This window comes from Arvicanthis niloticus, chromosome 13 (genome assembly GCF_011762505.2).
Source record: "Arvicanthis niloticus isolate mArvNil1 chromosome 13, mArvNil1.pat.X, whole genome shotgun sequence".
In the NCBI taxonomy this organism is placed as follows: domain Eukaryota; kingdom Metazoa; phylum Chordata; class Mammalia; order Rodentia; family Muridae; genus Arvicanthis; species Arvicanthis niloticus.
In genome coordinates, this window is record NC_047670.1 from 58,541,533 (window position 1) to 58,564,894 (window position 23,362).

Here is a 23,362-nt window from a genome sequence, read left to right on the forward strand (position 1 = left end):
AATGAACTCCATGGACTTAGGCAAGAGCCCAAGAACCTCACCTCCTTGGCGCTCTCTCTTTCTTTTTCTTCTAACTCCACAGAGTCTCACCATCCCACCCTGGCCAGAGCCCTGGCTTCTACCAGCCTCTACCTAAAAGGTTTATTTTTTTTTTTCCACCCTGGGCATGATCTTACCTGATGTGGCATCTCCACTTTCAGGAAGCCACCCAGGTGGCTGTCCCCTCTTCTCACATTCGCCTTATCTCCCTCTGCTTCTCTCACAAGACTGGGTTCTCCTTCAGAGCAACCCAAGCCCAAAGTGCCAGCTGAAGTGTCCTTGGGGGTCTGACCCTAACCATCTGAGAGAGATGGTAGGCTCTGTGATGAGCAAGTAGAAGGACCCACAAACATTTTTTAAGGGTTGTTGGGTGGGCCTCCCTCTTAACTTCCATGGTAGGGAGAGGCTCAGGCCAGAGTGACTCCTGTTTCCTGCCCATGCTAGGCCCTGCGGATTCTTCTTTACCCTGGTCTGGGATGGAAGGGGGTCTTTAGCCTCTCAAACTTCCCACTGGAGAGATCTATATGTCTCATCCTCTCTGCCTCCTGGGGCAGGGTCTCCAGGAAACCTAGCGCTGGGTCCTCTGCCTCCCAGACTGGCTTACCTGCCCGTTCTGGGTTTCTAGGTGAGGCCACTGTGGGCCACCCAGGAGGCCAGGCTGGGAGACCAGAAGTCAGAAGGGTCTCAGGGGGAGGACCCCGGCCTGATCCAGTTGAGGGAGGGGGGAGGTGTCCGCGTCTCTCCAGGGACAGAGCACCCTGGTGGCCCTAGGTTGGGGTCCTAGTCGCGGAGCGGGTGCCCGGGTACCGGGAAGGAGCCACGCACGCCCCTGCACGCGGTGCCTAGCGCGGCGCGCGGCTCCGGAGGTGAGGGCGCCCCGCCCCGCTCCCCTCTCCAGGCGCTCGGCGGCCGGGGCTAGGGGCTGCGTGGAAAGGGCGCGGGGCGGCCCCTGAGCGGCGGGATGCGGGCTCCGGGCCCGGGAGGGCGCCGAGGCCCCAGGCGCGGCCGGGGCGGCCGGGACCCGGGCGGGAGGGCGCGCGGGGCCGGGGCCCGAGGCCGCGATCGCGCTCCTGCGGGGCCCGGGCGCGCGGGCGGAGCGGCGCGGCGGCGCGCGGGGCCGGGGCGGCGCGGAGCCGGGCGGGGGAGGGGGAGGGGGCGCGGGGAGCCCCCCGCCCCGCGAAGGAGGAGTCTGGCTCCCACTCGCAGCCTCGGCCGCGCGGCGCAGAGGCCCCCGCCCCTGCGCGCCACCCTCGCGGGAGCCGGGCCCCCGCCGCCCTCCGCGCGCGCTGCTGCTCGCGGCCGCCGAAGAGGAGCCCGGGGCCAGGTAGGACCCGGCCGGGCCGGGAGTGCGCGCAGATCGGGCGCGGGCGGCGGGTCAGAGGGGGCGCGGCCGGAACCCTGTCCCCGCACCCGGGGGGCCCCGCGGCGCCCGCAAAGTTACTTTGGCCGCCTCTGCCTTGCCTGGGGCGCGCGGCCCCCGGTCGGCCACCGCTGCTGCGCAGCCCGCGGGGCCGGTGCTGGCGGGAGGGGGCTCGGCCGGGGCCGCGCGGTCAGCGAAACTTTTCCCAGGCTGGCCGGCTGCCGCTGGCTGCTGTTGGAGTAGCCGGTGGGAGGAGAGAGGGCTGGTGGGGTGCAAGTGATAATGGGGGGTGGTAACAATAGCTACCTCCTGTTGTGGAGAGCCTACTGTGTGCTGCCAGCCTCTGCTGACACTTGGGGGAGAGGGGTGAGGAGGAGGGGGACGGATGCTGGTCAAGTGGCTACTTTTGCTGGGTATTGCTGGGAACTTCACTAACACCCATGTGTCGTCCATCCATCCACCCATCTATCCATCCATCATCCTCCCTTCACTCATTCAACACACTTCTTGCTCTCTGCTGTGCCCCCTCGGAGGCTTCAGTGACTAACCAGACAGCACCCAGTCCTTCAGGACAGTGTTTCATGGAGTGCCCGAGCTAAAAGTCGAAGGGTGCCTCTGTGTGTTTATTTTGGGACATGATACAGGAGAGAGAATTCAAACACAGCCTCCTTGGGTTCAGGCAGGGGTAGAGGAATGATGTTGTGTGAAAGAGCCTAGGAGACCAGTTGTAGGGGTTGGAGACTCACTGTCTTCCATCCCCTCCTGGCCTCTGGGCCCAGGCTCAGTGGTTCATTGAGGTCAGGACACAACGCATTGGAACTGGATGCCGTCCCTGTCCAGCTAGTCTGGCGGGGTTGTCTCATCCTCACTACTGGACTGTCCTCTCTCCTTCAGCATCCTTTCAGAATTGCACCCCCCTCCCCTTCTTCCCCTGAATGGCTGGGAGGAGAACGAACTGTTAACAATTATAAAAATTAAACCCGGCGAACAAAAGTGAGGCACCGTTGAATGGTTGGGTTCCTTGCCGGTTTATGAATGGTCGTGGCAGACTCGCTAGCAGGAATCAGTTACATTAGGGAGATGTTGGGGGGGGGTGCAGGGAATCTCTTAGGCAGTAACCATGTTAACACCCCAACTGGCCTTGGCCAGAGGAAAATTAAAACAACTTCAGTAGTATTTGGCACATGACTAAAAATGCCTTGGGGGAGGCTGGACAGGCTTTGAGGTGACTGCTGTATCTCAGCTAGAAGCCAAGGCATTAGGAGACCATCTGGGCAGGGTACCCAGGCAGGGGGAGAACACTAGGCTTTGGAGCTGGTGGTCACAGGGAGGCGTCTGAAGCAAGGCGCAGTCTGCAGGGGACTGCTCTGTGGGAGCATGCATACTAATCTGTGCACCACCCGTCTCCCTGCAAATTGGCTTTCCAAGTGGCAGCCCCTCAACACTTATAAAATCCCCTTTTGCTCAAGATGGATTTCAGTGAAATGGTTGCGTCTCTTCCAGTTTCCTGAGAGTTGGAAGAGTGTTAATTGGCTCATGGCCGCGCAAAAGACAATGTTTAGTCTTGAACATCCATTATCATGTGTTCGGAAATGGTTCTGAGTAGGGATGCCTCCTGATTTTACTCCTCAGCCTGAGGAATTTGGGAGGGTCTGGAGAGTGAATTAGATTCCTTCGCATTGGTGAGGGGGTGTGTGGGTGAGGCAGCTGAGATGTGAGCACTGTGTGGGGTGGTGGTCAGGGCCGTTCACACTCACCCAGGCTGATGCCTCAAATTTAGGCACCACTGGACCAGGTCTAGGCTAATGTAGGAGCTGGCTAATGAGAGCATGCCTCAAAGGGCCCAGTCTGTATCAGGAAGATACTGCTAGATCCGTGGAGCTCAAGTAAAGCAGTTTCATAAAAATATTCGGTCTAGCCATGGGGCTGCTATGGGCTTCATCCATCCAAAGCAAGTCCATTCATTCCCTCTTGAACTTGCTACCGGTCCACCCAGGCAGCGGCAGCTGGTTGTCTGTTCACCTTCTCTGTCTTAAGAACTAAGGGTGGAGGCTGGATTTCACTGAAGGAACACATGGAGGATGGGGTAGGGTCGGGGGTAAGATCAGCAGGTTCTGGACCTATGGAAAGGAGGACGCCATTGCCAAAAGGTAGTCAGCGTTTAGTCTCTCTGAATGCCTTCACTCTTCCAACCTCAGGCCTGTGAGCGATCACAAATAGTGGGGCAGAGGAAATGAATGGGCCAGGCGAGACTTCCAACAAGTAAATATGACACGCAGAAAAACATGCAATTAGCGGAGGTTAGTGAATGCCTTTCAAGTCCCCAGTGCGCCAGGCAGTTAAGGGTGGAGTTTCTCCCTTATCCCGGAACTGTCTGTCAGAATTCTTGAAGTGATAACATGACACGTCTCTCCCACTAACCCTCCCTCACCAGAACAAAAAAAAGGTCTTTGCATGTGGCCGCCCTACAGTACACTCCTGTTCCTGGGATTCTGTCCATTCAACCTTTGTCTGCACCTCAGAATTGAAGGGACCGGTAGCTGCGGCTTCTCTGGGGCTCAGGCCCAGAAATAGGTTCTCAGACATGTCCCCATCCACAGAGCCAAGTAGCTGGCCCCTCAAGGTGAGAAGCAGGCTTGCTCACGGAGTCTCCTTTCTACTACAATGCTTGTACCCTCTGTGGTTAGATACATCTGATGCTCAGGGTCCAGGGAGAAAAGCAGGCAAAGGTGGTACTTTCTGAAGCAAGGACCATTTAGTGTGGGCTGCGCCAGGCATGAGGAAAGCCGTCCCCTGCATCCTGGTGCCTGGTGTGTGTCATCACCACATTGCCTGCTAGTGCCGTACAGAGACTGCCGCTGATATTGTTCAGGTTGCGTCTGAAGAGGAGATTAAGAAGTGAGAAGACAAAGCAACTCCTAGGGAAAAAGAGAAGAAGAAATGACCAGAAAGTAAGCCCCTCTTTGGAGGTGGCACCAGGCAGAAGCATTTCCAGAGTCACTCAGCTCACGGTGGCAGTCTTGGTGACGTGGCCAGCCAGTATGCCCTGACACAAATGGTTTCCTTTACTTCAATTTTTTTTTTCCTCTAAAGAAAGAAGGCTTAATTATGCTCTGTGCTATTTTCAACACTTACGGGACAACCCCAATTTCATTAAACAAGAACAAAACCAAAAACCAATCGACAAACAAAAAGACAGACAAACAAACAAAAAAACCTTAACAAATCAAGATTATACGTTTGCTTGGAATGCAAATAGTGACTTGAGGTTAGGGGTCTTATCTGTGGATTTCTCTTCCATGAACTTGGCCAGTAAAATGTCAGAACCTGGTCATTCAACATATAGGGAAGCTAGCTCACTCATGCACTCTGACTCTGTCTCTCTATCTCTCTGTCTCTGTTTCTCTTTCTCTCTCTCTCCTCTTTCTGGTAGGTTTGATCTCATGTATCCAGGCTGTTTCCTTTCCTCACTACCCTACAGACACCTGCAAGATCACCTGCCTATTGCAGCCTTCCCTTTTCCATCCCTTCTCCCGAGAGGCCTTGAGGCCAGGCACTGGTGCACGAGGAGAGACTTTCAGCACCACCGGGCTCATTCCGTTGCTCTAAGGAGAAAATGACGTCTGTTTCCCATTTCCAACAGGCGTATCACTCCCTTCCTCTCCATTTCGTCTTCTTGCCTTTTTTTTTTTTTTTTTTTTTTTTTTTTTTTTATTTTACCAAGTTACAGCCTGCAAAGCTGCAGAATGCACCACACCTGAGAAATGCAAGCCCTTCCTGCATGGTGCCCGCTCCTCTGTAACAAAGTGCTTTTGGACACTCGGCATCTGTGGAAAAGGCCAGTGTGCTCTCCCCCTGACACGCCCACCCCTGGCTTCCTGCATTGTCTGAGTAGGGGAGTGGAGAACGGAATTTGCCTTTTGTAGGTTTGTCATTTGGGCACATTAGTTAATTGATCACACTTTAGAAGTTTAATTCTTAATTGCAAATTCCCAAATGAGCACAGAAAAATTAGACCCGAGCTTGTCTCTGAAACAGCGCTTCACCCCAAGGCTCCTGCGTGGATTCCTGACAGTGCTGACGTGGTTATTCCTCAGAGGCGTTTGTCTGATAGATTTCCACAAGAGCCTTCAATCCACACGTACTTTCTTCGCAAATCGGATTTGCGTGTCAAGACACTAAGACCTCCGTGCCTCACCTCCACCTTAGCCACGTATGTCCCCAACACCCTAAAGTACTGAGTGTGAGCTGTGTGCGTGTGTATGATACAGTGCTGACTATTACACACTTAACCCTTTGTGTGTGTGTGTGTGTGTGTGCACGTGTGTGCGTGCGTGTCTGTGCATGTGTTGGAGACGCTACCGAGCAGCTTCTGGTCACAGCCCTGCAGATGCTCAGGCCTCTAAGAGTTCTGTTTTGATAACTAACAGCACTGTATGAAAGGGAAAAAAAAAATGAAATGGGTCTTCTCTCTGTTCCTTGCACAATTGTGGATCTGCTAGATGATATGGAAGTCCCGAGAATTGCAGTCGCTTATGCAGTGGAGCGCTGGTTTGTAGACGTGATTTCTTTCTCTGCTTGAGCCGTGCGGCTTCTGCCCATCTCCGGTCCCCATGGGTGCGGTGGGAGTGGAGACTAGTCTGGATTTGGAGATGAGCTTGGTGAACCCACGGAATTTGTGTCTCCAGTGAAGGGAATAAGTGAGCAGCTATTTGTGGCAGCCAGGACACGATCCAGTAAGTAACGCTCTCGATGGTTCTGGAATAAAAGTACATAATTGGAAAAGGAAGTGTCACTGACTTGGGGGAGGGGCAATGGAGGAGTTAGAAAGGGATATTTAAAGTCTTGTAGCCCTACGTTCAGCATGGGCCTAGCTAAAAGGTTTTTAAGTGGTAAATGCTTTAAAAAGTCACTTGTGGTTGATCCTCTCTGGAGCGCAGGGTCTCTTTTCACTCCATCTGTGGGTCTTTGCAGTCGCTCGGCTCTTCCTTCAGCTCGTCTGCCAGGCCTTGGGTGCCAGTTGCCGGCCAAGGGTTCTTGTCAATGCAGGCACGCAGTGGATACAGAGAGAGGCCAGATGCAGGCCCCGTTAGTTATTTCAGGACCTCGTGAGGCAGGCTCTGAGCTGCACCTCCCCTACCCCACCCCACCCCGTCACAGGGCTGTTTCTTTTACCTTCCTTTGAATTCTTCTGCATTTTTTTTTTGTTATTTTATTTTTATACCCTCTATGATAGTTTCAGTTTAGCAATTAGTCAATGGCATATTTTTAATGCTTAGACAAAAATAAGGAAAGGCTATACAGCTGAAAGTGATTTTTGAGCTAGTGTGGAGATTATGGTTCAAAAAAAAAAAAAAGAAAGAAAAGAAAAGAAAAAGGAAAAAAAAATCCTCCCTAAACCGCTATGCCTTCTATTTAAAAAAATTATTTTTTACATTTTAAAATATGTGTGTATGTGCGTGTGTGTACATGCCATGTCACACGTGGGGGTTAGAGGGCAGCCTGTGGTAGTAGGTTCAGGCCTTCCACCCTTCCACCATGCATCTGTGGGGCAGAACTCTGATCTTCAGGCTAGGCTGCAGGTGCCGGTCACTTCAAACCCTTCAGGACTTTTCTGGTTAGTGTTATCGGCTGCCGGTTTTTTTTCCCTTGGGGATGGACCACAGGGAATGTTTAGTATGTTTTTTGTTTTGTTCTTTTCTCCTGTGACATTTACTACAATTTAACCAAAGCCTGCACAAGCAGTATCTCTCCAGAGCTGGCTCCGTCTAGCTTTGCTCTGAGCCAGCACCCAGTGTGATCACTGGCACTTTGGGCTGGCTGGTTAAAGAGTCAAGGTATGTGGGAGAGTAGTCAACGGAAGATGGCCTTGGAATTCTGGTAGCTGCTGCAGCTGCTGGTACGACGGGTATCTCTCTTTCAGCCATGGATGGTTGGCTGAGTTCTAGACTTGGCACCACTATACTGTCTTCGCTTCTGTTATTTTTTTGTTAAAGGTGTCCCTGGAAGAAGTACATTGGTGACTTTTTGAAGTGGTTACCTTTGATTTTGGCCAGAGGCAAACTTTACCTTCCCAGTTTGAACACTTCTGGGAGCTAGGCAGAGGCTGATGACCATGGCACAGGACCTGCAGGCCAGAATCAGCACTGTCCAGGGGTCTTAGACTTTGAGAGGTGGTAGTGTAGGTAGAGGCGGGTGCTTGAATGATGCAGCAAAATAAATGTAGCTCCAGGCAGTGCCGGTCCACCTGTCCAGTGTCTTCCAACTGGCTTCAGCAGTCAGATGACTGGGCATCTCCTCTGCTATTGCTGCTCTGTGTGTTTAGGGACCCTTCTCCATCTCTCTCCTTCTGGTCTTTGGTACATGGTCAGTGAGCTTCACAGGTGGGTGGAGGGTTCTCTCAGGCCACAGACTTCTATTTTGTCTTCTGTGTGGGAGACCCAGGGAATCTGCTGCTCCTGCTGACTCTAGAACCTTGAATACCAGGCAGGTCTGATATCCCCCAGCTCTGCCATAAGACTAGGTCACTGGAGTCCCAGAGCTGGGTGTGTCCCTGTGAAGGACAGTAGGTATTGGGCTGAGCCGTGCTCAGCAGTGCTCAACAAAACAGTCAAGGTAGATGGATACTGAGTGTATTCATTTACCTGTTCCAAGAGGCAGGGCACTGTGCCTTGCCCAGTGATGCGGTAGGGTAGGAGGGCTCTGGGGCCCCTAGGACTTCAGGCAGAGGAGGGAGGATGCGATCATTTGAATATCTCTGCTGAAGTCTCAGAAGTTCCCTACAGAACTCTGGGCTTCATTGGAACCATCTTATCTGAATGGATGAGACACTTTCTAAGTACCTACTGTGGTTGGAGCCTCAGTCATGTGAGGGAGACTCAGAATCTGCACATGTGCAAGAAGAACAATGAAAGTTAATTTTAAACATGGTCTGTCAGAAACAAAGGTTCTACCTGTCCATTCATGCATGTATCCATCCATCTGTCATCCATCCATTCACACATCCATCCATGCATCTATGCATACACCCACCTGTACATCCATCTACAATGCATGCATCTATCCATCCATGCGTCTATTTATCTGTGCATACATCCATCATCTACCACTTAATACATTGGTTCCTCATTTATCTCAGGTGCAGGTCCAGGACAAGTTTTGGGGGCTTTGATCAGGGATGCTTTGGGGGCAATAGGTAGAGGCCCTGATGTAGTCTAGGGAAGCTTGTTAGAGCATCAATCATTTCCAAGGCCTTGAGCCAGGAAACAGATGGTCATCCCCAGGGGCAGAGTCTTGTGACAAGTGCATGTGTAGAAGCTTCCTACATATATCTTGTGGCCACGAAGGTCCCAGCGGCCGAGCTGGTGCCGAGGAGTGAAAGGAAAGTGTTGTCCCGGTGTGGCCAGAGTTGTGGACTTTCCGGGAAGGCAGCAGCTACTCCTAGAAGGCTGGGTGTTCTAGAGGGAGTGGAGCAGAGTGAGTTTACGCACCCTGGAGGCTGGTGTGGAGTGGCTGCAGTGAGGGTGCACAACCAGCAGAAGGCCAGGCAAAGCTGGGGTGCATTTGTGGGAGGCGAAATGGGACCTTTACTCTGGGGGTCAGCTTTCCATGCAGTGGGGTCTCAGTGTGGCCTGCTTTCAGTGTCACGGTCAACACCAGAGAAAGGCTGTCTTAGAAGACAAGACTTAAGGCAGTCCTCAAATGGAGGGGATGTGTCAGTCGGTGCTGAACTAGGCCCAGGACTGTCAAACTCGATTTTCTTACTGGGGCTTTACGGAGAGGAAGACAGGAGACTCCTTCCATCCTCTTTATCACTCCAAGGGGAGACTAATGCAGAATAGAAAGAATGTAGGTGATATGCCCAGCATCCTACAGAAGAACAGCATCACCGGAACTCATGCCCTGTAACCTCTTCACCCCAGAGGCCTGTTGGCTGAGAGCCCAAGGGAGAATAACAGGAGGGCCATCAGTGATGTCCCTCTGCTTCAGAGCCTCTGAACCTGCTGCCCCTCTGCCACCATGCTCTTTTCCCAAGCTGGGGGAGTGGTGGGGTCACTCACCTCCCCTAATAGGTGACATCTTTGTAAGCATTCCTTTTGTGATGATCCAGTGTACAGCACCTTCACTGCATGCTACCCCATTCCTAAGCTCTGTTTTCTGGAGGCAGGCTACTGTCTGAAAACACATTCTCTGTCTGTCTGTCTGTCTGTCTGTCTGTCTATCTATCTAATTTATTTTGCATAGGGGACAGGGACAGCAAGTAGGAGCTGGGGATGTATTTGCTAAACAAGGTCAAATCCGTCCTTCCTTCTTTCCTTCCTTCCTTCCTCCCTCCCTTCTTTCCTCCCTCCATCCCTTCCCTCTTTCCTTCCTTTCACCCCGCTTCTCTCTGCATCTTACCCCACCCCTAGAGTAATCCTGGCAGACCCCCTCTTCCCCCCAGGACCTGTGAACTGCTTCTAGGTCACTCCACTGGACAGGGAACCAGAGCTCAAGCCAGTCAGTCACCACACCACACACACATGGTGCTGTGTTTTGAAGACCAGGTGTGAGCGTTTCCTAGCTAAAAGCCATTTCCGGGGAAGCTCTTCTCCCTCAGTGGACTGCGGAGCTGAATGCGGGTATGCTGGCAGCGGCTGCAACAGCCCCATAAACACGAAATGGAAGCTCAGGAGGAGGCACTGGGGTCCAGGTTTCCTTCGTTTCTCTAGGCAGGACCTTTGGTGAGTCCTCTTTATGTGGAGTACAGTATGGCACAAGAGGGTCAGCAACTGGGACTCTGCCTGCCTCTTCCCTCCGAGTCTTTTGCTGCCAGGCAGCTTTCCCACCTAGGCATCTCTGCTGACACCTGCTTCCCTGGGGACAGCCTGTGTGTGTGTGTGTGTGTGTGTGTGTGTGTGTGTGTGTGTGTGTTGGCCTGGACTCCCCTTTATCCATACCTAGCCCAGTATGGCCAGCACCCTGAGGGCTGATGGAATGGGACTGGCATGGGAAGAGGACCGAGGCTCCTCAGACACCTATCCACTGCCAGGCTGGTGCTGGGTGCTAGAAGGAGTCTGGCCAGACACTGTCTATCCATGTGTGCATCTGTCAATGTATCAGTCCCATCTATCTGTCCATCCATCCATCCATCCATCCATCCATCTTTTCAACATCTCTGAAGCCTTGTGATGGCCCCCCAGGAGAGGCTACTGTGAGATCAGAACAGCTTGCCTTTATTGAGCACTTGCTGTGTACCACCAGGCCCTGTGACAAACAGCTTACACGGGCATCATTTTGTTGACTAGTCATGACTCTGAGATTGGGACTATGGGATTCTTGTTCTCTTTACTTTGTGGGTGACCAGACAGCTCATGGGAATGTAGGGCACACTGGTCACAGCTGGTGGCATACAGGGGTGACTCAGGGGTGCTCTGCCCTCAGCAGATACCAAGGCTTTTCACAGGACCCCAGCAGGAAGGTCCTGTCCAAGACCTTGTCTGCTCAGAGGTGAAGGATGAGTGGCTGGACAGGAGGACAGTGACTCAGATGGGGAGAGCAGGGTGGGTCCAGATGCTTTGGGCTGGGTTTCACTTCTCTCTCCCCCCTCTTTCCCCTCCCCCATCCCTCTCTCTCCCTTCCTTCCTTTGAAAATATTTTTTATAAATGATTTATTTATTTTTATTATGTGCATTGGTGTTTTGCCTACATGTATGTCTGTGTGAGGGTGTCAGATCCCCTGGAACTGGAGTTATAGACAGCTGTGAACTGCCACGTTGGTGCTGGGAATTGAACCTGGGTCCTCTGGAAGAGCAGCCAATGCTCATAACTTGCTGGGCCACAAGGTTTTATGTAGCCCAGGCTAGCCTCAGACTTACCTGTGTAGGGGAACATGATTTTGAACTCTTGACTACCTGTCTCTTTCTCCCTCTTCTTCCCAAGTTCTGGGCTTTCAGGTGTATCTCATCACTTTTAGCTCTCCTGGTTTTTTGTTTGTTTGTTTGTTTGTTTGTTTGTTTTGAGATGAAGTCTGAAACTCTTAACAATCCTCCTGTCTCAGCCTTCTGAGACTACAGAGGTACCCTACCTTGCCTGACAGGACTGCCCCTTTCTCTCCATGTTTTGAGAAGAAAAGAGATTATTGCTATTTTATTTTACCTTGTATGGGGATGATTGAGAATTTTTTTTAAGAATTAATAACCCGTTTCTTCTTGCACATAATTAAAATGTTCTCCAGTCTCTAATTTTTGTCATTTTTATAATCTAATTTGTTTTCGGAGTATGTCGGTTCCCTTTCTGAACACAAAGCAAGAGGGATTTTTCTTCCTTTCATGTGCTTGGGATCCCAGTGTCCAGGAATCATTTAAACTATGTGATTTTCTCCTTGGTTAAATACAGTGCAAAGGGGACCTGGAGGGATATTACAAAGCATAACCCCAAACAACAAGGCAGAAAACAAAATGAAACAAAATACACAACCCCTCCCCCCCAAAAAAAGCCGAACAACCAAACCAAACCAAACCAAACCAAACCAAACCAAACCAAACCAAACCAAAAAACCCTTCAAGTCCCTGCCTGCTCACACAGATAAAAAATTACTATGAACAGACATGAGGGAACTACGGTGTGAATAACCAGGCACAAACCCACCAGGACAGGATGCTGTCTCACTTGCCGGATCTGTGCCTTCAGGCTCCACACAGCTGGCTCAGAATCTGCTGCAGGGGAGTTTTAGTCCAATAAAATCACACCTTCCCACTGAAAGAAAAAAGAAAAAGAAAGAAAGAAAGAAAGAACCCCCCAAACTATAGAATTCTCATTGTGATTAAGCAGGCTCATAGATGACAGATCTGGGATTCCTGGGATCCTGATGGGAGCCGGGCACAGCATGAGGAGGGAGATCCTCTTACTTCAGCTTCCCTCTGCCCACCCCTGGGGGCTACCACCCTGCCTCAGCCTAGGAATTGCATGCAAGGCCTGCTTGGAAATCCCCTTTCTCTGGGTGCATCTGAAAGATGTCTTGAAGCTAAATTTATGTTGAAGGAGGAATTTTCACCCCGTGCAATCCCCACCTGCATGGGCTTGCTGGGGTGTGTCTGTGGCTCTGTGGATGTGTTTTGGGGGTTATGTGTGTGTGTGGGGAAATCCTTCCTGTTCCCTATATCTGTAAAATAAAAACTTAGCTCCCCTGTTTACAAAACACCAGCCATTGTCTCGTCCCCAGCTCGGCTACTCTATAGGCTCTGAGAATCTTGTCGGAGGGGAAAAAAATGTCTGAAGTATTTAAACATGTTGGACCATGCATGCATCCGTCCATGGCATCTCCGCCTTTTTCCCCCATGGTCCCCTCCCTCCGTTCTCTCTTCTTCTTTTTTTTTTTTTTTACCAAAGTATATTCATCAAACTGCTGAGATGGAAAGATTTGTAATGAGTTTTTGAGCTGTGTGCGACTGTGTTTCTCCCCCCTTTCGTCCCTCCCCCACCCTCCCTCTCCCTCTCCCTCTTTCTAAATCTTCATCTGACATTAAATAAAACAAATCCCAAACAGATTAACTGTCGCATGGTTCTGCTCCGTCTCTTCAGTCTGTTCGCAGGTCTGGCGGGGGACCCGGCAACGGTCGTGGTGGTGGCAGCGGTGGTGGTGGGAGATGCCCGGGAGGCCCACGGAGGTCCATGTGGCGCCCTAGGTGGGATGCTGGCATCCTGAAGGCCGAAGCCCTGGCCCTGCTCCCCTGTGGCCTGGGCATGGCGTTCTCTCAGTCACACGTGATGGCCTCTCGACGGCACCAACATGGCCGACTCACCATCGAGGTGGACGAGTACAGCTCCAATCCCACGCAGGCCTTCACCTTCTACAATATCAACCAGGGCCGCTTCCAGCCACCACACGTGCAGATGTGAGTGCAGATGCCCAGGAACCGGTGGGTAAAGGGATGTGGGTGCCTCCTGGCTTCCGGTACACTGGCAAACACATTCCTGGCCTTGTGGCCCCAAACCACTTTCAGCTGCAGGACCACCTGGGCTGCACTTGGGCGGGACCTGAGGGAAGCCCCAGACTGGTGGCCCCAGGGACCCATGTTGGCCCTTCGTCCTGTTTTATTGGACTTGGTGGATGCTTTAGAAATGTTTGAAATGAGATGATTTTACAGAGAGATCTAAGATTTGATGATGAAACCAGAAATTGTGAACCCCAGGCTCCCTTGGGGTTGGGGGTGAAGGTGGGAGGATGAGAGGGTGGGATGGGAGAGTAGGGTGATGTAGAGATGGGGTGGAGGTTGGGGGTGGTGAGGTGGTGGAGTGAGGGTGGGAGAGTGGGATGGCAGTGGGTGGAGTATCTAGAGGCCAAGTTTCACCTGTGCTGAGGGGTATGGCTCATGACTTCCTTCAAAAGGGAGACCGAGTCACACAGAGAAAGGTCTTGCTGTAGGCCCAGGAGTAGGTTAGGACCCCATCCTGGACTAGCTGTCCCCTCTCCCTTTGTCTGACCCCAGATTTCTAAAGTGTGCTGTGGAGGAGGTCTGGGCTTCAGTGCCCTCTCTTCTCAGTTACACATACTTTCTCATGGTCTCAGGTGCCTTCCTGCTCTGGGTCACAGTCACCTTGATCTCACACAGAGGGGGAGAGACTAATGGCTTCCTACTGACAGAGCAAGGATAGAGCAGTTATGCAGGGTGACTCAGAGTTGTGGGTTCCCTAGAAGCCCCTCTCCAGAACATTAGGTTATCCCTGGGGGTGTGGACCCTAAGTCTCCTCTAGAGCAAAAGCCCTATTTCTGAGGAGTGCATGTGTTCACGTGGTCCCAGCATCTGTCACTCAGGGACAAGATATCATGAATGGGTAAGTTCTCCAAGCCCAGTGTGCAGAGGGTAGCAGAGCAGTGCATGGCTACTCCTTCCTGTGTAGCTTCCTTCAACCCCACGTTCTATTCTGGGGAGATACTTCCCTGGGAGAAAGGCACTGACTGTGGCTGTTGTGTAGCCTGGAGGGGGATTCCAACATGGAAGTCCTATTTTCCCAGCAGCACTTACAATGATGCTCTTTCCAGTGGGGGTTTCATTCCACATGGCAAGAAGGTGTAGTTTTGGGGGGATATCTATCTGAGCATTGTGTTATTTTTGGGGTGTGTGTGGGCAGACTGGAGGATTTACACAGGCCCTGTTGAGGGCACACCTCTTCTTGGCCTTTGAGACCTGGCAGCCTGAGGCCAGTCTCCGTCTGCTTCAGCTCCCTCTTTTGTTGGTAGGATTGGAGATGATACCGAAGTCCCTGATGCTGAACTTGAGCCTGCCCAGTGGGAATGAGGGAGAGCCCCAGGCCCCTCAGATGGAGCAACAGGGGCTGATATGTGCCTGGGTTTGTAGGCACACCCATCTGTGAATGAACTGGCCTCAGAGATGTTGCTCTGTGGGGCTACTGTAGAAGGTGCTTCTGCCTGGGTTGGGTAGACCCATGGAGACCCTAGCCTGAGAAAAAAGTCGTGCATATAGGGCAAGAGGAGAGGAAAGCTAAGGGGGACCAGTCAATTTTGGGGTGTCCGGGAATGACCTTCTGGATAAGGAGGAGTCTACTGAGACTCTGAGGGGGGCATGTTTGGGAAGGGGTATTAGGATTCATTGAGCCAAGCAGGAGTAGAAGGGTGGAGCTGCAGGGCATGCAATGAAGAGGGTGTCTGAGCATTTCAGAGGTGCCAGCTGGGTACAGGGCCTGTGTAGGAGAGAGGGGCTGGCTACAGGCCCTGGGGCCAGACTGTTCTGGTGAAGGGCAGAGAGGGACTGATTGAGAGAAGGTGGCTGTTCCCATTTGACCAGTGACGTGGAGACAAGTGCCCCACCCCCTTCATTTGTTTCTTTGTTCATGATCCTTGGAAACAATTAGGCAGCTTGTCGATTGGAAAAATAAGCTGGTCTACCTGGGTAGGGCTCATGTCGCTTGCCGGTGCCTCAGTTTCCCCAACTGAAAGATGCTGTTTGCAGTGGTGTCGACTGTGCATTTGTCTCTGTGCAGCGGAGCCACGTGAGTGACTGGCGGTCATCGTCTTAGCTTGGTTCAGGCCTGGGCGTGGAGCTTAGTGCTTGAAGTGATCAGAGGCAGTTAGTTGCCTGCCCTCCCTGGGCCTATGCTTCAGGCATCTGCTGAGAGGGAGCAGCAGGTCCTAAGAGCATGTGAGTGTGGGACACCTGTAGCCGCAAAAGCCGTGGAGAAAAAGCATGGTGACTTTCTTGTTGTCTGGCTGGTGTTTCCCTTATCTGGACCTCTCCTCTTTGGCCTGCTCTATGGGATGCCTTCCTGGGCAGTGAGGGTCCTGGCATCTATGAACAATGGGCTGGATGGCCACAGGGGTGTGGGTAGGGCTTTGGAAGGATCACAAGGAGAACTTTGAAAGTCTGGGTAGGCACAGGGCCCTGGGACCACTCCCTCTTGTCCCTTCCATTCAGACTCTAGATCTGAGGTCCTCAGGCTATCGGGGATTTCCCTGGCAAGTGGCCACTCTGCCTCCAGGAGAGGTATACAGGATGATCACTGCTCCCTGCCTAGTGATTTATCACTGCCAGGGGCTTTGTCTCTGGGGTGAGAGAACGGTGGTCCTATTTAATAAATACACAATTTATATTTCATAATAACAGTGACAAGTCAACGTGGCCTCTGATTGAGCTGTGTGATTTACTCAGCTGCCCCTGAGACCCTGCTGGTAACTAAGTCTGTCTTTGCCTGAGTGATGACTGTCTGGAACTGGGGCCTCTAGCTTTGGGTCCCGGGACTGAGAAACCCCAGGGGCTTCTCAGGAGAGCCCTCCAGGCATCAAGACCCTGGGCATGTAGGAGTAGCAGTGGGCAATGAAAGGAAGGGACAGGCTACTGGAGTCTGCTATGAGGTGTCTCTAGGATGGAGATAATTGGTGTTAGGCAAATAGCTTTTCCCTCTGCCCTTTTGGGGTCACTGGAGATACAGGACAGACCCTTTAAATGTCATCTGGGCCCCTAGGGCAGTGCTGTGTAATGGAGAATGTAGAGAAAGGAAGGGGAGAGCTAGGCTGGGAGGAACCTTCTGTCCCTGGTTCCTGCACTTGACTGGGTTCATTCCTGATCCACTTTCTGCAGAGGGAAAACCCAGGACTTGTAAAGGGGAGCACACAGAGCCAGGACACCCACTTGGCCCTGTGCACCCAGCTCAGCCTGCTCACTAGCTGAGAGGAAGAGGGTTCAGCCTGGAACTGGGCGGGGCCAGGGCCAAAGCTGGAGGAGAGGACTCAGCCCTGTCCCGCTGCCTGGGCAACAGGCGCAGCAGCTGCTTCTGCTTCCTGAACCTTCCATCCTTCCTCCTGCTTCAGGTCTTGTGTGCATTTGTATGTGTGTGTGTGTGTGTGTGTGTGTATGAATGTGTGTGCCCATATGTATGTGCATGCATGTGTGCACATGCGTGTAATCATGTGCATATGTGTAGGTATGCATGTTTGTGCAGTGTGTATATATATGTGAATATCTACACGTGTGTGTTTATGCATACACATGGAGGCCAGAGGTCAACCTCAGGTGTGTCTCCTCAGGAGTTGTCCCCCTGGATTTTAGAGACTTGGATCTTACCACTAAGGCTAAGTCCATCCTGCTCCATCTTTCCAGAGCTGGGATTACAGGCATACACCTCTGTCCAGTTTCCCCCTTGGTTTCTAGGGATGGAACTCAGGTTCTTGTGCTTCTGAGGCAAATGCTTTCCTGGCCGAGTCATCTCCACAGCCGCAGATCTTTCTGTAGGCTGTCCCCTGGCTTGTCTAGCTCTCGACCCTGCACGCTCTGTAGACATCCTGCATGTGTCACTCTCCAGGAAAACCTTCTCCAACTTTCCTGGCCCTGTCCCAGATGTAGGTGCTCTTTCCTAGGTGTGCTTGGTTCCTAGGCATCTCTGTCCCTGCTGTTCCTACTGCAGCAAATGGGAAGAAGGAAGGGGAGGGGAGGGAGGCTGTGTGCAGAAAGAACCCTGGGGATCTTGGAGGGTCTGGAGCTCAGAGGTGCTGCAGCATTGAGGGAAGCGGAGAGGGCCATCCCAGCTGGAAGGACAGCTAGCTGAAGGCTGGGAGGCAGCAGGAAGTACAGGCCAGCCAAGGGATGTGTGTGGGCAGGGCGGCCAGGTCACCTTGGAACCTGCCTGTCTAGGGCAGAGCACTAGACAGAGAGGGTCAGGGCAGTTGTGTGGTATGGAGCTGACCACTCATGGGCTGTCCTGGGCTCCAGTCTCCTCATTTTCAGAATCCTCAAGCAACACGGCCAATGCCCAGTCCCATGGCTGCATATATTACAGGAACCTCAGACTTCAGAGCGCCATGTTTCTCTGGGGCAACTGAGGGATAACACATCTCTTATGAAGCCTTTGTAGGTGCTTGACACCGGGCATGTGCTATCCAGGATGGCTTTTGGGAGCAGAGCTGAAGGCACTTTACCCACTGAAGGATCTCCCTAACTCCCTGACACCAGGTTCTGTGGCCGAGACTGTGGGTGACATAGCCTTTCCCTGAGCCTCAGTTTTGTCATCTGTAAAATGGGAACACCAGCATGCTACTGGGCAGAGGGTTATGAGAAGGAGGGGAGAACAAATGCAGAGACACTGCTCAGTCTGTGCTGAGTTCTCAGACACTGGGAGTGAAGCTTGCTCTCTTTTCTTGCAAGGTTGGGCAAACAGCTTTGCCGCAGAACTGAGCTGGGGAAAGGAGGCTTTAACTCGCTCTCTGGGGATCTCTAGGCTTCTGTCTTCACTGTGCTCAGAAGCCTCAGGGTGCGGGGAAATAAGGTAAAGTTAATTAAAGAGCTCCGGCTCCCACAGCCGCCCCTGTTGATGAACGCCCTCGGCTGCCTGGTGGCCAGGTCGCCTTCTAAGGAGACTGCTGGATCCCACCATGCTCCCTGTGTCCTCCCTCTTCCTTTCTCTTGATCTCTTTGAGGTGGTTGGTCCTTATAACTTTATGGCATCTATAAAGTGGTGTGTGTGTGTATGTTTGTGTGTGTGTATGTTTGTATATGTGTGTGTGTGTGTATGTGGGGGGCATTGGGTGGGGGGTGGAGTGTATATGTGTGTGGTATGTATGTGTGCCTGTGTGTCAGGGTGGGGGCAGGGTATGTGTATGTGTGTGTGGTGTGGTGTGTGTGGTGTGTATGTGTGTGTGTGTGCATGATGGGTGGGAGCACAAATGGATTTATTTGGTTTGCCTGAGTTCCCGTGTCCACTAGTAGTCCAGTGCTGATTTGCTGCCTGTGGTCCAGTCAGCACTGTCAGGATGGGCAGAGAGCATAGGCGGAAACCTCCCGGCCCCCAGCCTGTTAGACTGCCTTGGAGAGATGTCCCAGAGGACCAGGGAAGGTGAGAATTGCAGGGAGGTTTCCCGTCTAGAGCTGTTCATACACTGCCTCCTTCTGGAAGCTTCCAGGAACCCAGAGCATTGATGGTTTTCTCTGATCCTCAGCTCTTCTGTTGCCCCATCACAACTGGAAACCACAGGGTCACATTCTAGTCAAATCGGTAGCTCCTGGTGGGCAGGATCCTAGCCTGTTCGTCCCTCTGGCCCTCACTGGGCTTGGAGGTGAGATCCAATTAGGTCCTCAGGACTTGTACTAATTGAACACAGAATGTGTGGATAGAGAGAGGAGATGAGAGCCCAATACCAACCCAGTGCCAGCCCAGTGCCAGCCCAGTGCCAGCCCAGTGCCAGCCCAGTGCCAGCCCAGTGCCAGCCCAGTGCCAGCCCAGTGCTTTCCTGGCCGCCCATTACTGGACTCATTTGGAAAATTTCTTTGTCTTCCTAGTCAGCTTAGCTCCAAGCTTCTGGGGCTCTCTCTAGGCTTAACAACCCCCAAAGGGGACCAAGGGTGCTCCCTTCTGTGGTGCCTGAGGGATGGGGAGAGGCTGGCGCGGTTCCTCCACCTGCTGCAGATCCAGCAGAAGGATGCATCCTGCACATTAGCATGCTGAACCCATGTCTCTCATAAGGTGTTAATTAAATTTCTTCGAAGTATATTGTCTGAAAAAAAAAGGATAATTAGAAAGATGTCTTTAAAAGTATTTATGTAACTGATACGGTACTGCTTTTGGTTTGACGCATAATTAGATTTAAACACGACTCCTCCAGCGGCATACTCGTTTGGAGAGGGCTGCTTGTTGAAATGTCATCGTGTTGTTTTTAAGCGTTGTGAGCCTGGTGAAGTCACCAGGATGTGTATATGCTCTGTGAAGAACACGGGATGAGGGACTTATGGTGGGGTCCTCAGCCAGCTGCTGGGGCTCCTGGGAACGGTGATGTAGCTTATGCTATGCTCTTTTCATTTCTGGAATGTTCTAGTTCAGGTGCAAACCCAGGCTCTGCTTCTGTCTAAGTGACAGTGGCTGAGCTGGGATCAAAGACTTGGTTTTCTGATTGCAGGGGTATTGTCTTGCACAATCCCAGAAGACTCTTAGACTCTTGGTATCAAAATGACCGAAACTGTCACCTGTCTTTTGGGGCCCCTTCCCTGCTGTTCTTTTTGGAGATGGAGCTTCTGCACCCCTTGCACTATGCTGAGTGCTGAACTCAGGACCAGTTTTCTGGAATGAATCAGGAATTTCAGGTTACCCAGTGTCAGCATGGCAATAGTGCCCCCAGGGGTAAAAGATGTTTTGAGAGGTTGAAAAAAAAAAAAAATCTGACTTCTAGCCAAAGCAGACACAGCTAGCACAGGAGACAGAGTCTTTCTGCGGTGAAAGCTCCACAGGCCCAGAAGTGGTGAGCAAAGCTGGGAAATGCTGCGTTTGTCCAGAACAGCTCGGCTGTAGTTGTAAGCACTGTTTGTGGGCACGATGATCAGATGTTCATGGTCGTCCTCTGAGGTTCTCACATTGCCAAAACAACAACAACAACAACAACAACAACACCCCCCAAAAACAAACCAAAAATAAAACACAAAAGAAAAAAATACAGACAAAGCAGCTTAAAGCAGGAAGGGTTTATCTTGGCTCACGGTTCGAGGATACAGTCTGTCCTGGCAGGGGAGGCATGGTGGGAGGAGCGTGCTGCAGCTGGTCACAATGTGCCTGTTGTCAGGTGACCACTACTGCTCATCTCTCCTTTAGTGTCCCCTCCATTCACGTGAAAACTTTAGGGGAAATATCCTCATAGACACTCCCAGGCCTGTGTTTTTACGGTGATCCAAAATTCCACCAAGTAGATGGTAAAGATTTAAAGATTAACCCTTACACCACAGGACAAAGGGAGCTGAGGTTTAGGGGTTGAGGACATTTTTCTGGGTCCTCTAGAAGGCTCATGTTCAGTTGGACACTGATTTGATGGGGTGAGGAGCATGGGAGGGCTGTATTCTGGAGACCCACCACCCTGCAGGATCACGGCCCTGTGACCCCGGTAACCTGCAGCATCTTCTCTCCCACAGGGTGGACCCAGTGCCTCACGATGCCCCAAAGCCACCTGGCTACACACGCTTTGTCTGTGTTTCTGATACTCACTCAAGGACAGATCCCATCCAGATGCCCTATGGCGATGTACTGATCCACGCTGGGGACTTCACGGAGCTGGGGCTCCCAAGCGAGGTGAAGAAGTTCAATGAATGGCTGGGTAGGTCTTGCATGTTGAGTGCACTTGGTGTGCTTGTGAGGATAGGATATCCAAAGCTGCCCTCTCCTAGTAACGTGTCATCCCTGCCCTGCCCTGCACCTCCTGGGCCTGGGCTTGAGCCTGGGCTTGTTCACCACCTTGGGAAGCCTTCCCAGCCCTCTCAGACCAGGTCTTGTACCTTTCTCCCATCCCACCTGGGGCCTCCCTTTCCAACACTGATCTTGACTGTGACTTCTTAGTCTTTGATCTTGGAGACCCTCCTAAATAAGCTTGACTCCCATGTGTATGGTCCACCTGTGTGTTCAGTCCTGAGTATCTGGCATAGGCCTTCACAAAGCAAGTGGTTGAGTGAATGAGTGAGTGAGTGAGTGAGTGAATGAATGAATGAATGAATGGCTAAGCTGGTGAGAGGTGAATGGCTTTCTGGGAACAGTGATGTCAGGGAAAGTCCTCTACACATATGTTTGTGGTTCAGCCTCCAGTGAGGACAGCCCTCTGCTCTACAGCCCCATGGAGGTATAGACACCTGAGGTGGTTCTTGTGGGAAGCAGCTGGTGTAGCCAGCAGCAGAGCCTGACTCTGCAGGGAATGTGGGCTTTGTCTGGGGGCGTTTCTTTTTCCAAAATAAAGAGATAAGGCAACATGCTCCTCTCCTAACACCTAGTAGGGAATTTGCTGGAATCTGTGGAAAAGTCATAGTGAGGTGGCTCTGTGTCTGCCTTGGGGAGGGGGGTGGGCGGATGAGTGGCTCCTGGGTAGCCTGGTGCATAGGCCTGCTGTCCTGGAGAGGAGACATAGATGTGTTGATCCTCCCCCCCCCCCCCCCAGCCCCCGTGAGAAGCTCCCCAGTGGCTGTGGCTGCCAGACTTTGCAGTCCTTTGCAGTCCCTGGGTGTACCACTGTGCAGCTGGCTGGGAGCTGTGGAGCAGGGGGCCAGCCGTGAGGCGGGTAGCTGCAGTGAGCGAGAGGCCTGGCTCTGCCACTGGAAACAAATATTTACAAGCAAGGCTTTGCTTCCACTTGGCAAGCTTGGCATTTTAAATATTGATTTTTTTTCAAATGGGAAATTTCAATCCAGCCTCATTTGGGCTGGAACACGTGAAGGCTAGGGTAGGAGAGTGTATAGCCGAAGCCAGTGACAGCCAGGTGCCTCCCTGGCCATGCTCCGGGCTGCCTTCTTCAAGGTTCTTTATGCTCAGGGTAGTTCTTTATCTCTTTTGCTATGAGTGACGAAAGATGAGAGGCTCCATTTGGCTGGGTAACAGTCACCATGGGGTAGCGTGTGGCAGGCCTCGTGTGGCAGGCCCCGTGTAGCAGGCCCCATGTGGCAGGCCCCGTGTGGCAGGCCCCGTGTGGCAGGCTCTTTTTGACTCTGCCTTGGTGAAATGTGGCTCCTGCTGGGAGAAGAGAGACTTCCAAAGGCTTAAAGATTCAGGCTGGGAGGTAAGCAAGCATGTTTGTGTGTGTGTGTGTGTGTGTGTGTGTGTGTGTGTGTGTGTGTGTGTGTGTGTGTGTGTGTGTGAGAGAGAGAGAGAGAGAGAGAGAGAGAGAGAGAGAGAGAGAATGTGTGTGTGAGTGTGTGTGTGCCCAGCACATGTTTCCTGAGCATCTACTCTGTGCCCTTCTGTGTAGAATCACTTCCTTCAGTCCTGATGACAGGAGGGAACAGCTATTGGTAGCTCTACTCTATAGAGTAGAAAATGAAGGTCCAGAGAAGTGGGGCAACTCTCCCTAGGTCACACAGCTAGTATGTGGCAGACTTGGGAATCGGATTCAGGCAGTGGGACTCTGCGGCAAGGCTCTGTGTTGCCTCTCTTGCTCTTAGGAGTAACATGTGTGACTTCACTATCTGCAGCTGATACCCAGGGTCTGCTTCCTGAGTGAGACAGTGTCAGCTAGAGGTCTTTCCTGGACCCCAGTTACCCCATTTTGCATGGTGGTTAGGCTCCGTTTGCCTTGTCCACCCCTAAAGACAGATTGGAGGCAGGTGGGAGAAGCAGTTGAGCTTTGTGGACTGTAACGTGTGGAGTGCATGCTACAGTTGCTTCTGTGACCTGAGGTTTGCTGTGTAGGGACTTCCTCAGGACAGGAGGGGAGCAGGCTCAGAGAAGGGAGGCTGGGGTGAGGTGAGCTGGCAGGGCTGGCTGTAAATGGATGTTAACCGTTTCTGAATGTTCAGAGACTCCATTTCTGAGTGTTGACGTGTGATCTCTGCAGTCAGCCGTCTCTGTAGACAGAGAACAGACCAGAAGAAAGTGTTCTTCTGATTCATCCATAGGAGTAGCATGTGTCAGGTGCAGAGACAGTGGAGAGTAAAGGTCCCAGGCCCTGTTTAGTCTGGTTGACAGAGAGAAGCAGAAATCTGCTGAAGACTGACCTGGGGACCCGGGATGTGGTAC

At 52.1% G+C, this 23,362-nt stretch overlaps 1 protein-coding gene across 4 annotated transcripts in view; it reads left to right on the forward strand.

Annotated features, from left to right (window-relative positions):
- Positions 1–1,267: 1,267 nt before the first annotated feature.
- Mpped1 (metallophosphoesterase domain containing 1) overlaps positions 1,268–23,362 on the forward strand; it is a 76,744-nt gene continuing 54,649 nt past the window's right edge. Inside the window, exons 1-4 of one of the 4 annotated variants that reach the window (XM_076911762.1) lie at positions 7,061–10,122; positions 12,962–13,275; positions 18,037–18,157; positions 20,782–20,963. In XM_076911762.1, the coding sequence (XP_076767877.1) occupies positions 13,170–13,275; positions 18,037–18,157; positions 20,782–20,963 (409 nt within the window). In that variant the 5' untranslated portion in view covers positions 7,061–10,122; positions 12,962–13,169. Of the gene's footprint in view, positions 1,364–5,704; positions 6,136–7,060; positions 10,123–12,961; positions 13,300–18,036; positions 18,158–20,781; positions 20,964–23,362 lie in introns of those variants that run through there. The other 3 variants (XM_034517110.2, XM_076911763.1, XM_076911764.1) reach the window with 3 other exon arrangements.